Here is a 16,572-nt window from a genome sequence, read left to right as displayed (position 1 = left end):
AATACTGGAGAGTGTTCACTAATACTGTCAGGGAGAGTGCCAGAGTAAGAGATTTTATCAGGATCAGAAACCAGAATCCAGTCCAAGGTGGAACCTTTGTTTCTGTTATTTTCAGGTCTGGTAATATCAGAAATTAGTTTGGAGTAAATGTATGTATGAAAGCTCTCAGCTAAATGAATAAAATGCTGCTGACAGTATGTGTGTAACTTGAGAGTTTGGTGAGATATTGTAAATTGATTACAAAATATTACAAATGTAATAATTACTGTGTTTACTGTGACTTATAAAATTTAATTTAAGACCTAGAACCTAAATAATACTACCACTATAAAAAATAGATTGTGCTGAAGGTTTTGCCATTGCTACTTTTTTTCATAATCACTATGGTTCCAGAGATATGAATATTTGTTTGAAATGTGAGGACATAATCTGATTCTGTCAAAGGGCTTAGGCTCTGCCCATTAAAAGTTACAATGCAAACTTCCTGCACTCCATTGGAATGAATGAGTTAATAGTCATTTCTACACAAAATCCTTTTTTTCAATAAACCATATGGTGGTGTGATGTCTGACTCTTCATGGGATCCTAGGATCATAAGAGGTTACTAGGCTATTGGGCCTGAGGCCCTTATAAGCCTAGCCAAGAGTTTAGCCCATGTTTAGACAAATCAGCACCCAATGCCCCTGTCCAGCAGGGACATGGGTAGAATCCTAGGGGTATATTTTCTGTTTCCCATCCAGCTATCCAGGCTGCACTTAAAAAGGGGTAAGGAGGTACTCTGCTTGATGTGGAGAGGGAGTCTATTCCATAGATGGGGGAGTCTCTAGGACACAAATCTGTCCTGCCAACAAGTTGTGTTGATGTCACAGACCAGGTTGAGGCCATGCGTGTGGGTTACACAAGTGGAGCTTGACTTGCGGAAATGCAGCAGGCCCATCAAGGTGGGGTCTGTGATCACCTTGTATGCCAGACAGAGGTCATCTCTGAGGAGTCTGTATGAAATTGAGGAGAGGGATAGGGCTTTTAGCCTATCTGTGTATGGTAGATGTTTGAGGCTCTGGATTCTCCTGATGGGGAACCTCTGTGGTGTCTCCAGCTGCTGCTTGTGCTTTGTGAGGTACATGCTGGAAGGGGCATTGTACTCAATAATGGGCCTTACAAGGATGTTTTGACCTCCTTGTCCCTGAATGAGATACACTTACTTATGAGGTGGGCTATGTAGAAGGTTTTTCGTACAATGCAAGCAACATGGTGGTCAAAAGTCAGGTTGCTATCAACCTGGTGCCCAAATCCCTCACGGCTGATTGCATGCTTAGGATGTTATTAACATGATAATTTGTGGGGATGTCACTCTCTCTGCAAAGGGGATGATGATGCATTTTTTGGTATTCAGCTTGAGGGCCTATTTCTGGCACCAATCATTTGTCTGAGTGAAATGCTCTTGGAGGATGTCCACATCACTAGGAGAATTGATAACAGCACCCAGCTTTCAGTCATCTGCAAGCTTGGTCAGCCATAGCCCACTGGGTTTGGCCTGCACCTCAGAAAAGTATATCCCAAATAACAGAAGCCCCAAGACCAAACCCTGGGGTATGCCACTTGTTACGGGACTACTGCTTGAGGTGGCTTCCCCTATTTTGACTACATAGGTTCTATTAATGAGCCAGTTTGCTACCCATCCGGTAACATATGGATTGATGCCTAGTTGAGAAAGTTTATTTATTATGGCTGAGTGGGGAATAGTGTCAAAGGCTTTGGCCAGGTCAAGGTAGGCAGTGTGCATCATCTTCCCCTCGTCTATGGCTTTGCTGACTTTCTCAAAGAAGTCAATCAAATTTAGCAGACATGGCCTCCCCTTGACAAGCCAGACTGTGTGGGGTCAAGTGTTTGGTGGTTGCCAATGTCCTTGTTGATGAGGTCCATGATAATCTGTTCCATGGCCTTGCAGATCTGGCTAGTTAGGCTGATGAGTCTATAATTTCCTGGATCGGTGAATGCCCCATCTTTGTGTAAAGGGATGACAGTGGCTGTCCTCTACTCAGCTGGGATGAAGCCAGTACTCAGGTTTTGGTTGAATAGGGTGCCTAATGGTGCTGCAAGTTCTTGCCTGAATTCACGTAAGATGCAGCCTGGGATGTTATTGGGTCCTATGGAGGCTGTATTTTTTGGCTTTGAGAAAGCAGTGATGACCTGTTCCCTAGAAATAAGGGGAAGGAAGGTGTCAGGTACTGGGGATGTCCTGATTTACTGATTGGGGGCCAGAGGTGTAAAGTTTTTGGTGAATATGTCAGCCAGCAAGTTTGCTATATTTACGGCATTTGTATATGTGGTGTCCTTGACCACCAGTTCTGAACAGATCTGGATGCTTCCTTTGAGGTTGCATACATATGTGAAGAAGGCCTTATGATTGTCTCTAGTAGATATGGCCAATTTGGACTCAAAGTTTGCTTTGACGGATTTCGCTAATGCTCTTATTTGTTTGTTCAGTCTAAGGAGACATTACTTCCTATTGGGCACCTGCTCCTTCTTGGTCTTGGACAGCAATTTTTTCCTTTTGTTATAGAGTTTATTTATTGCAGATGTCCACCAGACAGGTTGACTCTTCCTTACAGAGGATGATTTAGTCCTGTCGGGTATTCCTGATTCCATGCATCTATATAAATGGTCATATAGTTCTTTGGTGTCGTTTTGGATATTGGTGCCAGTTCCTACAAAGGGGGAGGGGACTGTGAAGCTGTATACACCATCCATCAGGAAGTTGTAATCAGCTTTGGAGAAGCTTTTATGTCTGATCCTAGCTAGAGGGGGGTTGGCCGAGATGGTGACTTTGAAAGTGACTGCCCTATGGTTGGATCTTACCAGGGAGAATGATACTATAGGGATGCTGCAGTGGTTACTCATATTGATTAGTACCAAGTCCAATATATTATCACCTCTTGTGGGGGTATCAACTAGGTGTTCCAAGCATTTACACTGACAAAATCAAGGAATCTCTGGGCATTTGTGTTTTGGCATGAGCAGTTCTTCCCCTCTCTGATTGGGAAGTTAGTCACCCAGGACCAGGATAAAGGGTTGAATCTTGATTGATTTGAACAGGTCGAAATAGGCAGATTGTGCATCTTCAGTCAGATTTGGGTGCCAGTGGCGAGCTATGATTTGAATAGGGGTCTTGTCAATGGTTAACTACACCTTGAGTGCCTCCTGTGTGTCATACTGTTTGACCAGCCTGGAGATCTAACAGCAGAACATGAAGTTAGACTAATATGAAGGAGACTAAGCAAGACTAATATCTTTCAACTTTTTCCTCCAGACTTACTGAGAAAGTACAAAAAAGGGAAACGGCCACAAACTAAGGACACTGGTTTAAGTGTCAGCGCTGTTAACTCAGAACTTCTCAAAATAATTTTCAGTTTTAGGAGGGAAAAATAAAAGTTTGAGAAATAATGAGTGTTGTCCACTCAAAAGACATGTTTCTGGAGCGTTTCTCCCTGGGCCTCTGCTGAAAACAGGATCTGTGGAACCTAGTCGGACTTTCCCGGTCAACAAATGTTAAATAAATAAAATAAATAAAAAATCTGGACAGTTGAGACGTATTAGCAAGTTGCCTACAAACATGCATTACAATTAATATTTGTTAAACTGAATTTGTTGACTGTTTCATATACATTGGTATAATGTTAAATTACTGCTGTTACCTGTGACTTGCACCATCAAATCCATTATTCTATGTTAATCATATTTTAGGTGTTAACTGATGACTCTTCTAGATGAATGAAACAAGCAGAGTATCCCAATTCATTGTCACATCTAAAATAATGCAACAAAAACAATTGGGTGTCTACACATGGAGCATTTTTATTTATTTAACATTTATTGACTGGGAAAGTCCAACTAAAAGAGAGCCTATTTTCAGCAAAGGCCTGGGGAGAAAAGCTCCAGTCACATGTCTTTGGAATGTGGGAGAAAGCCCATGCAAATGCAGGGAAGAGATGCAGACTCTGCACAGAAGGCACCCCCGCTGAGAATTGAACTAGGGAACCTCTTGCTGTGAAGCAACAATGTTAACCGCTGCACCACTGCACCACCCATAACGGCATACATACATACATACATGCATACATACATACATAAATATTTTTTATGTAAATGATTTCTGTCAGGTGCATAGCTATCTTTATTTTAAATTCTTCTGACTGAAACTCAATAACTGCAAGATTAAATGAGTGAACACCTTTTGTTTTGTGCCAGAAAATGAAAAAAAATGACTGAAGGCTATCTTTACAATTAGTTTCCACTGGCTTTTCAGTTTGATTCTGCATATAATTTTGTGTAATCATTCTGAGTATATATTGTACATGTTTCATTTATGGTTACCCGTGAAACTAGAAAGTTATTCTTTTTTTTCATTAGTCTGTGAATTCAGCTTCTGCATTTTGCTAATACCACATCACTGTATCAGACTAATTTTAATAAATATGTGCACAATTCTTGTCTGAAATATCTTTTCATATATTCATTATAACAAATATAGACAAGTCCAGAACAAAGCTGCAAACAATTTTTTCACACATTAGAGATTTTCACCTAAGTTTATGATTTTATTCAGTTAACATATTACTCAAAAATTGCACTTTGTCTAATTCCTCTCCTTTTCATAATTGTAGATACACTTATTGCATTTCTGAAATGCACAATCATTTATGTATCACTTATACTGAATCTGTCTTTAAACACAGAATTTTGAAATTGCTGTGTATGTCATGTCTTAGTTTAGTAGCAGCCGCCTTTTAACAAATTACTTTTTATGATGTTAAGTTGTGACTGCTTTTAATAGACATTTTCATGATGTGTTTGATGTATGTTGCGTGGTATGTATTTGACACATGATGCACATTGCGTTTGAAGTATAATTTGCACTGTCATGTTTGATATATGCTGTATGCTGTTGAGTTTATTGTGTGTTGCACATTGCTGATACATGCAGTACACTGCTGTGTTTGGTGTAGGATCCACTTTGTTGGGTTTGAGATGTTCTCCACATTGTTACTCTATGGTTCCACCATCATGTTACTGCACTGCAATCCATCTGTTCTAGTGTAGATGATTCTGTATTTCCCAGGAACAACATGTCCTGTAACATGATGCATCATGCTGCCGAGCTAATCTTATGTTACTTTTGATTATTTTTTTTCAATGTGGATTCTCAACATAATAGTTTTTCTGCTTATATATTAATGACTACCAAACATATTTAGAATCATGATTGAACTGAAAAAGCAACTGCCAATAGTCATTCACAGAAAATAATTATTAAGTCGTATTTAATTGATTTCATCATCTACTCTGGACTTCATCAGAAGAAGTAAGACCCAGTGAAAAAAGAGATTTTATAGAAAAGTCAGTGTATTGAAAATTGTGTAATCTGAAATTCAGCAAAAAACACATGATCAAATATATAAAAATGCTAATTTAAAAATAAATGAAAATGAATTTAAAAATAAAAAATAAGAAAATAAAAATAACTCAGTGCTTAGCTGCTCTTAATTAGAAAATATTATGTACTGAAATAAAATCATTCAAACCAGGCCTCAGTTGCCAAATCTCAGCACCTCAGGATACAATTCTTATAGCATGGCACAAGGTATCAGCACAATTTCCTAAATCAATGCCTCAATATATGGTACATGCAGTCATGCATGGCAAATAGAAAACTGGCTTTCTGAACATCATCTGATCCTAAATCCCAAAAAAACTAAAATGCTGTTATTTTCACCAACAAGTAGGTCTACCGCTTTCACCTTTACCATACATTCAAATGATGGCACAATAATCTCCCCTGACCCCTCTACAAAACTATCAGGTGTAATCATAGATAATAATCTAAATTCGACCTACATGTTAACCAAACTATCAAAACCATCAATAGAAAACTAGGGTCACTTTACAGAATAAAAGCCTTCCTAACCCCTCCAGCTAAAATTGCCATAGCTCGCTCTCACCTTCTTTCAACCCTTCTGTGTGCATCCCCTCTTCTCTCGAATTTAAACAAGACTGTCCTTAACAAACTCTCAATTTGCTACAATCACATTGCCAGGTTTGTCACTTGGCTGCCATTTAGGACACATCATTGCATCAATCTAAATCAGCTTGGGTGGCTTGAACTACCCAGCCTAATCCAGTATAACCAACTGATTATGGCCTATAAAATCCTCTATAATCCGGACAATACTCCTGCACTTAAAAATATTATCACCCCCTATAACAATCCTAGACCACTTTGATTCTTAGATCCTGGAACTCTCTTCCAGCTGATATTACCTTACTTTCCACCTTATGTCAATTTAACACTAGACTAAAACAACAGTTGTCACTTAACTGGCTATGTCACTGTATCAAGCCTGGCTAACTCTCTCTAGAATGTGTAAACATCTGTTAACCAGTTTACTGTGTAATTTAATTTAATCCTGACTTGTGCTCAGGATTAACTGTAACCTGTGGAACTTGTTTAACTTGCTTACTTATGTAATCTCTGTAAATAGTCTGTTTGTAATATGTAATGCTGGTATTATGCAATGCTGTATCTGCTTACCCTTGGAGCTTTTCTCCCCGGGCCTCCACTGAAAATGGACATGCATCCAGTCGGACTATCCCAGTCAACAAATGTAAAATAAAAAAATAAAAAAAATAAAAATATATCAACACAGCATCCTGCGCCACCATTGCAAGATGCATTTTCCAGCATGAGGAATATCTGGTATTGCAGCAGGTAAGTAGACATCAAAAAATAGACCTCCCACAAGGATCAATGAAAGTTAAAGTTAGAATCAGCAGCTACCAATAAAAGTCGCAATTGTCTAAAGTGGAACGTATTTATGGCCACAAAGAAAGGATATAGAAAAGACAAAGGAACATAAAGTAAATTCCAGGAAAACATAAGAAAAAATTCAACAGGAGAGAAAATACCAGTCAGCAGCAGTGGTGTTCTACAGGGTTCTGTGCTGGGCCCCTTACTGTTCAGAATTTATTTCTCAGATGGCCTGTGGCTGACCAAGTTCGTTGATGATTGCAAATTGGGAGCAATCATTGTGTCTCCAAATGATGTTAATATACTGCAGACAAGAGTAACACAGACAAATGTTTGGTACCAAAGCCATGGATTAAAGCTAAATGCAAAAAATGCATTATTATTCACTTTGGGAAAGCTGATATCCCTGCTAACTAAAATGCTCTTTTGAATGTCAACCAAGTGAACACACACACATCAGTTGATCACAGTCAGAATAGAACCCTTATCTAAGTATTTATGGAGCACATTACTTAAAACAATTGCCACAGTACAAGTCTGTTTTTTATAGTGTCTGACAACACACTGGGTCAGAGTTGCTGGTGCCATGTCAGACTCAAAGCCTGTCACAAGTGGTGTCCCACAGGGCTCAGTCCTGGGCCCACTCTTGTTTGGCATCTACTTTTCTGAAGTACAAGCAAACACAGGAGGGTTATGGCTGACAAAGTTTGCAGATGACTGCAAACTGGGCGCCATAGTAGAAAACACATCTGACACAGATATCCTTCAGAAGGGTCTCACAGAAACGGATAACTGGTGCCAGAGCCACAGCCTAAAGTTAAATGCCAAAAAATGCATAGTCATACCCTTCAGGAAAAACAAGGTTACCCCTATCTACCAAATAGGTGGCAATCCACTGAGCACAGAAGAAGTTATCAGGGACCTGGGGACCCAGGTTGATAGTAGTCTGTCATTCGACACCCATGTAGCTAAAGTAGTTAGGAAGACCTTCTACATTGCCCACCTTATCATGAAGGGATTCTCATCTAGATCAAGGGAGGTTATAGTCTCCCTTTACTCATCACTCATCAGACCAATGATTGAGTACAATGCCCCATTCGAATGTATCTGACCCGACACTTGCAGCAGCTGGAGAGGCCACAAAGTTCCTCACCAAAAGGATAAAGGGTCTCAAAATCTATCCTATGCTGCCCGACTGAAAGAACTCCAGCTCTATTCAGCCGCCACCGCTTGCTCAGAGGTGACCTTTGCCTAACATACAAGGCCATGTCAAACCCAGATTTGATGAATATGCTTCACCTCAAAAGATCTAGATCCATCAGAGCCACTAGGGCGGAGACTTAAACCTCGACACGGCTATTAATAGGACGTGCTGGAGGGATAGATTCATCACCCAAAGACTCCCTATGCTGTGGAACAAAATCCCGGTACATGTGAGGCAGAGCACCTCGCTGGCCTTGTTCAAGAGAAATCTTGACCAATGGATGGGAGATCGCAAATATACCCCAGGGATTACCTCAGTGTCACTGCTCGACAGAGGCACAGCAAAATAATGGGTATAGTTCCCCATACTAAAGGGGTGGCGTAAGCCACAAAACGATGGGCTAGGCTAGTAAATGCCCTCGGGCAGATAGCCTAGTATGAACCTATGAACCTATGAACCTATGAACACTGAAACATAGACATGGATGCCCATGAGCAAAATAGGTTCTGCTGAAAGGGGGCCTGCCTCGCCCATGTGGCAATCAGTTAAGCACAGTCAGGACATGCAGAATCCTACTTGCATTGTCATTCTGCTGTAGTACTGTAGAGGCCAGGGATCATACTGACTTTGCCACAGAAAACATACTTTCATTCTGAACAGCCAAAGATGCCATTACCTCACCATGTCTGTGCTCCTGTCCTTACTGCAGTACACACAGCTGGAGTGCAACACAATCTGTGGCATGGGCAAGTGCACAGATATCAGATCCATGATGTTACTGGGAACATTCATTTGCCTGTAGGAGTAGGCGTATAGCCTCTGACACCTGCCCATGCACACCCTCTGACACCATCCCATGCACACCAGCTGCACATCTATATTTACTGCGGTGGCCAGTATCAATGCGTTGTGGGGAACTGTCAACATCAGCAGCTGTCTTGACAAGTACATATTTTTACCAAGATACAAGTGTTTCAAAGCACTATTGAGTATATACATTTACATAGCATAGATTTAACAATTCTAAAAGAAAATAAGAGAAATTGCAACAAAAGTACTATAATATATGCAAAGAAGATGACATCATGAATAAGATAGAACCAGTTGATGTAAACAGCTAATGCAAACTCATATGTATGTATACTAGGGCACATAGCTATAATACTTGTAACAACAAAAGTAATAATTTAACAACTAAGAAACTAATATATAACTAAATATATATCTACACAAATTTATACAGTAAGAAGCTGAACCGGATGTAATAAAGCAGTCGTATGGCAGAATATAAATGGCATGAAACATTATAAGAATCAGCATACTTATCAAGACTGGTAAATAAAAAATGACATTCATATGTGACAAACATGAACAAGTCTGATGTCAGTCCACAGTTAGTCATTAGCTATGAAGATTAGATTAAGTTCAATTGTTAAATAAGACATACAGCAATACTGATATGTTTAATATACTAAGGGCAGTTCAGTTATTATTTATGAAATGCTTAGGATTCTCTTGTGCTTCACAGAGAAAAACAAGATACAAGAAAAGTTAAAAGTACGAGAACTTTCTGTGTTAGCCTGTACTTCAGAGAAGTAGATACCAAACAGGAGAGGACACAGGACTGAACCCTGTGGTACTCCACTTGTCACTGGTCTGAAGTCAGATTTGGAGTCTGCTACTTTCACAGTTTGGGTTCTGTCAGTGAGCCAGTTGGCAACCCATCTTGTGACATAGGGATTTATACCTAGTTTAGTGAGTTTATCTATAATTCTAGAGTGGGGGATGGTGTTGAAAGCCTTGGCAAGATCTAGATAGGCTGTGTGAACCACTCTACATCCATTTTAAATGCTGACCACTCTGTACCAGCACTGGGCCCTGAACACTAGACAGTCACATTAGATCCTGTTCAATATGCATCCATTTTAAATCTTGACCTCTATGTACCAATACTGGGTCCCAAGCACTACACATTCACATTAGATCCTGCCCACTATACATCCATTTTTAATCCTGACCAGTCTGTACAAACACTGGGATCTGAACACTGCACATTCACATAGGATCCTGCCCACTATGCATGCATTTTAAATCCTGACCACTCTGTACCAACACTGGGCCCTGAACTTTACACATTCACATTACCCACTGCCCACTCTACATCCATTTTATATCCTGACCACTCTGTACCAACACTGGGCCCTGAACTTTACACATTCACATTACCCACTGCCCACTCTACATCCATTTTATATCCTGACCACTCTGTATCAGCACTGGGCCCTGAACACTAGACAGTCACATTAGATACTACCCACTATGCATGCATTTTAAATCTTGACCACTCTATACCAATGCTGGGCCCTGAACACAACACGTTTACTTTAGATCCTCCACACTATACATCCATTTTTAATATTGACCACTCTGTACCAACACTAGGCCCTGAACTTTACACATTCACATTACCCACTGCCCACTCTACATCCATTTTATATCCTGACCACTCTGTACCAACACTGGGCCCTGAACTTTACACATTCACATTACCCACTGCCCACTCTACATCCATTTTATATCCTGACCACTCTGTACCAACACTGGGCCCTGAACTTTACACATTCACATTACCCACTGCCCACTCTACATCCATTTTATATCCTGACCACTCTGTACCAACACTGGGCCCTGAAGATTACACATTCACATTCGATCCTGCCCACTGTACATCCGTTTTAATTCCTGACCACTCGGTACCCACACTGGACCCTGAACACTACAAATTCACATTAGATCCTGCCCACTCTACATCCATTTTAAATCCTGACCATTCCATACTTACACTTGGCCTTGATGACTCCACATCCCCTATTAATCATGAGCACCTTATATTAACAAGAGGTCCTGACCTGTCTATAAGCACTCTTTGGCCAGTAGTGTGTACAGCCTCACTGGGCACTGTGTATCCCTATCACTACACATTCACACTGGACCCTGAACACTCGTCATTCACTGTGGGACCTGACCACTTCTGTGTCCCTGCTCATTCTCGATCATTCAACATCCTCAATAAATCTGGACTATTTTACACCTATCCACACTGGGCCCTAACTATTCTACATCTGTACTTAATACTGTCCACTCTACAGCCACAGCATGTCATGACCACTCTACATTCAGACTAAATCTGGATCATTCTAAAACCACACTAATGTCTGACTATTCTATATACACACTGGGTCCTGACCACTATACATCTACACTCATTTCTGCCAAATCTACATCAGTACTAATTCCTGATCATTCTATGTCCTTACTGAGTCTAGACCACTATACATCCACACTGGGCCCTACCCACTATATCAGCACTAAATCCTGACCATCCTATATCCACATTGGGCCTTGACCCTTTACATTCATACTGGGGCCTGAATGTGATATGCCCTTAATGGGACTTACCAGTTCTTCATTGATACTAAATTCTGACCATTCCACTGCCATGCTAGTTATGATTACTCCTCATCCCCAAAGAGACCTTACCACTTTGTGTTCACCCTAATTCATGATTATTCTGTATATACTGAAAATCCTTACCATTCTAAGGCCACTTATTACCTGACCAGTCCCCATCCACAGAAGCAGCCCTGTCCATTATATATCCATACTACATCCTAATCACTGCATATCATACTGACTGCTCAGACCATATTACAGCTGCATTAAGTCCTGAGCAATCCACATCCCCAATGGGCATACTATTTAATACTAAATTCTTATGGAAACACCACTGCTTCTCCGGAAAGGCACTGTCAATTAATTATTAAACACCAAATCCTTCATTATTAATAACACAGCTGGTGATTCTTTCTTTGCAAACTCTGTAAGTAGATCCTGGAACTTTCTTCCAGCTGATATTACCTTACTTTCCACCTTAGGTCAATTTAAAACTAGACTCAAACAACAATTGTCACTTAACTGGCTATGTCACTGTATCAAGCCTGGATAACTCTCTCTAGCATGTGATTTTACTGTGTAATTTAATTTAATCCTGATTTACGCTTGGGATTAACTCTAACCTGTGGAATTTGTTTAACTTGCTTACTTATGTAATCTCTGTAAATAGTCTGTAATATGTAATGCTGCTATTATATAATGCTGTATCTGCTTACCCTTAGAGCTTTTCTCCCCGGGCCTCTGCTGAAAATGGACGTGCATCCAGTCGGACTATCCTGGTCAACAAATGTAAAATAAAGTAAAAATTATTCATCTGACTATCTTGCATTCCCTAGCCCAGCAAACGGGGCAATAAACACTCACAATGATACTCTCAATGGTTATAATTTTAAAACAGTTACCACCTTTATATAGCTAGTGCTTGACTTAATATATCTACATCACCTACTACATTAATAAATTCCAAGGCAACTTTAATGTGTAACCCACAGATAAATATAGGATCCTACCATAATGAAAACACAACGTTAGTTCTGTGCTTGGCAAAAAGCATTTTGACTCTGTCAAAAGCATGTCTTCCCAATAGTCAGAAATGCCTCTGCTCCATAAAGTCTATCAATCTAAACCCTCTGAAGCAAAATAAACAGACTAATCCCCAATTCATGTATCACAAAGCAAGACATTTACAGATAATACAGGACAGATGGAATATATGTCATCTATTATGCTTTCACATCTATTAATAATTTTTGAAGAAAGTAATAATATTTTGGTTATTTTCCTTCTTTAGTTCATCTGCTTTTTAGTATATTTTGCCTTGATTCAGTTGTGATTTGCTTTGTACCCCTCCCCCACTTTATCGATGGAAGTAGCACTCTTCAGGCTCCACAGAGTGTCAGAAATATTTGATGTCCCTAAACATCCTCATCTCCACCAAGAGACAGTTGATGATAGCATGATATTCAACAGATAGTTTTTAGCACACATAATATTCATATTTTATAGGGGCATGCACTACCCTATTTATTCCCAGCTTGCTCTAGCTGTTCTTGGAAAGGTCACCCCATTTTCTCCTTTTCTAGTACTATGCAGCAATCAATTTTTCACAATCAATGCCATAATGGACAAGCTTCTAACGCTTGATACCCAGGCTCACTTTTAAGACTCATGCAAGCCGCGGTGGTACAGTGGTAGCATTGTTCCCTCACAGCAAGAGGTTCTCCTGTTCAATTCTCGGTTGGAGTGCCTTCTGTATGGAGTCTGCATGTCCTCCCCGCAGTCAAGTAGCCTCTGAAAGACATGTGTGAATGGGGGTGCCTTCACTGAAGGTTGGGCGTTGGGCTGGCAACTCGACACCATAAAAAAAAAAACTACTGCCAATCATTAGTGGACCGGTGTTCTGCTGTGGCGACCCCTAACCAGGAAAAGCTAAAAAGACAAACAAACCAACACATCATCAGTAAGGCATTCAGTGTCTCTAGCATTGTACTTTGAAGCATTCAACACAACCACAGATCTCTTGCAACAATCCATGCTTCTCTCATTACATTTGCATGATAAATGCAATTATTGGTGGTACCACAGCAGCAGTGCTTAGCTAATGTACAAATTATCTCAGCACTTGACTTGGTAAACAAGTCTTTGGCTTATGCTGTTATGAGTATAACTGTCCTTATTGTATGCTTGTTTATTATGATTTTCAGTGAACCATGAAAGGTCCACTGTATATGCATCTGCCCACTCATTTACTTAATATGTAACAGATAAAATATGCGGCAACAGAAATGAGGACTGTTACACTGACTGAATATTGGGGTTGTCAACACAGAGATAGGCAATCAGTCTACAATGTAATTAATCAATTAATCCAAGCTATCAATATGAATAGTGCGCTGTGATGCTTCTCAATATACAAGTGCCTTTTCAGGAGTTCAACATGTGACTACATCATGCCGGTACATTTTGGATTCATCTCCTTTTGTTTCAGTGACTGCTACAAACTATTTCAGCAGCAGGATTACCAGACTTGGACAACATTTTGTTGATGAAAATTTTAGAGTTACTATTTGCATTTCCTTCTTCGTATTATAACAACAAACAATTAAATGTAAACAAGTTACATGTAAACATGATACATTATGTTATGGGAGATTGCCATGAAGTAGAATAGAGAAAAACAGCATTGTACTTCATAGTTTACTTCCAATGTATATTTTTATGGCACAGGAAAGCCATCAGATGAGTTACCTTTGAGAGCAGCTCACCCGATCCACACAGTATGCATATGAATCAATACCTGATGTATTTATGTAGAACATGATGAGATGTCAGTTTTAACTTCCAACACTGGATTAGGTTTCCACATTTCAGTGGTACTGAACAATCACATTAACTTGTTTATTTATTTTTACAGTTGAGACCAACTCATATTGATTCTTTTATGATATGTTCATTATAAATGAGTAGTCATCTTAAGGATATAACAGATATGCTGTTTATATCAATATTAGGATAATTAAAATATGTACTCCACTGACACAATGGGTTTTCTCAACTAAGATGAGTAAAAGAAGAAAAGGACCAGACAACTAACTAAACAAATCATTTATTACACTTTTATAAACTGTACTCAAAATGCATTCATGTGTGGATTTAATAGTAACAAAATAACCAATCTTGCTGCATTACTTACTTCTCCTAATTTCAAATATTGATTATTTCTAGAGTCCTGTAGACCATTTCTTCCATGTTTATCGAGTAATATAGATATTTTAGATCAGAATTCACACTTAATTACAAAGCATGTTTTGATTTCAAATTAATTCTGTTAATCTCTTTTTCATGTAACAAAACAGATAATTTAATAAAATCAGAAAACATACAAGAGGTGGCCTCTGTCCAGTTTAATATGATTATTTTCTTGGCTGTGTCCAGAAAATGCCAAAGCTGAGTGTATTGATCTTTACTTATACAAGAACTGGGGCACAACACTATATAAGGCATTTTGATCATTAAATCTTGTGCATCTCCAGAGACTGGGCAAGTCATTGAAAAACATGCCAGATTATGAAGTACATTCATAAAAGTATGCTTCCAGTCTGACTTAATTTCTAAATTACACCTCCAACATATATTGTTAGATTTGTATTAATATTTCTGATTCTATTTACTTACTTAGTTGCTGAACGTTTGCAATCCATTTAAGTGAAGTAACGCTGGGACCCTTTTCGGCTATGATGTGGCACAATGAAGATAACAACAAAGGGACATACGCACTCCTCTCAAACAGTGACACATTTAAGTAATTACACATTACAACGTGCGGTATAAAAAGCACAGTCTTATAATTCTCTCACATTTACATTTTACCAACATATTTTTGAATGCAGACTTTTCTTGATATAATTGAACAGTGGCTATTCTTCTTGGTGCCACATAGTAACAGAAGGAAAAGAAAGTACATTTTAAGAAAATGTACAAAATGAAAGAAGAAACTATTGATCATAAACAGCTACGTGGCATTAGAATTTCATACTGAAATTGTATATATATAATCCTAAAATGAACATACAAACTAGGTGCATTTTGAAGTTCTGCTCCAAGATGTTCTGTTCAACTATTTGACTTGAAATGAGTTGTAGCCTATCTTTATTTTGTGGTGGCTGCACACACAGAAGTGTAACACAACTGTATGCAATGTTTAACTCTGCAGCTTAAGAGAAGGCTTGTATGCTTATTTGTTCAGGAAAGGTCAGCGAACAGATTTTTTTTTCAAATGTACAGCGTTGTTTAGTGCATGCTGTTTTCATATATTGATTTATTAAATGGAACAGGTGATAGAAAATGAAATGCTGATAAATAAATATTACATATTGAAAATGAAAAAAAAAATAGTGCTATTGAGATGAAGTATCAGTAACAGCTATGTTCAGTAAACACATACACACACAAACATATATATATATATATATATATATATATATATATATATATATATATATATATGCCTGTGTGTGAACATGTATGCATGTGTGTCTGTGTGTATCTGCATGTGTGTGCGTGTGTGTGTGTGTGTGTGTGTGTGTGTGTGTGTGTGTGTGTGTGTGTGTGTGTGTGTGTGTGTGTGTATGTGTGTGTGAGTGTGTGTATGTGTATGCATTATTCCACTATAATTGCAATAGCTTTGCATGTGTAACATTTTTGTGAGTTGTATTTAGTTTTTGAGAACTCATCTTGTCTTTTAACAGGAAGAGCTAAGAACATATAAAACATCTATGAAGAAATGCAGTTTTTAAATTTTCTTTTTTTTATAATAGTAGAGTGCACATCCTATAACTGAAGTCTGAGAATGAGTCTTTATTTTGGGTTGTTTGCAACAGTTGCATAAACTACAGACTGGTCAGTTATATCAGTTCGTACAGAAGCCTTCTCTTCTGCAAATGCCAGATAAGCATAAGTAATTAAGGAATTGTCTGTTTCAGGTTCATTCTGTATAACAAAGCAAAAAAATTCAGTTAGATTTATAGTTATAGATGACCTGTACAATGTGCATTACATTAATTTGTTCAGGTAGTGACAATGTTTGGTACAATATTACTTTACTGTTGCT

The 16,572-nt window shown here is 38.8% G+C and overlaps 1 protein-coding gene across 1 annotated transcript in view; it reads left to right on the top strand.

The window, feature by feature from the left end:
- Positions 1-16,230, top strand: part of LOC122815307 (deleted in malignant brain tumors 1 protein-like) — a 567,314-nt gene extending 551,084 nt beyond the window's left edge. The window contains 1 exon segment of the mRNA XM_044087692.1: positions 16,211-16,230. Within this exon segment, the coding sequence (XP_043943627.1) occupies positions 16,211-16,230 (20 nt within the window).
- The last annotated feature ends 342 nt before the right edge of the window (positions 16,231-16,572 follow it).

The sequence above is a fragment of the Protopterus annectens genome, chromosome 1.part1, assembly GCF_019279795.1.
Source record: "Protopterus annectens isolate FY-2018-M chromosome 1.part1, PAN1.0, whole genome shotgun sequence".
NCBI lineage: Eukaryota > Metazoa > Chordata > Ceratodontiformes > Protopteridae > Protopterus > Protopterus annectens.
Note: the sequence above shows the minus strand (reverse complement) of the source record. Positions and strands in the feature narration are given on the sequence as shown.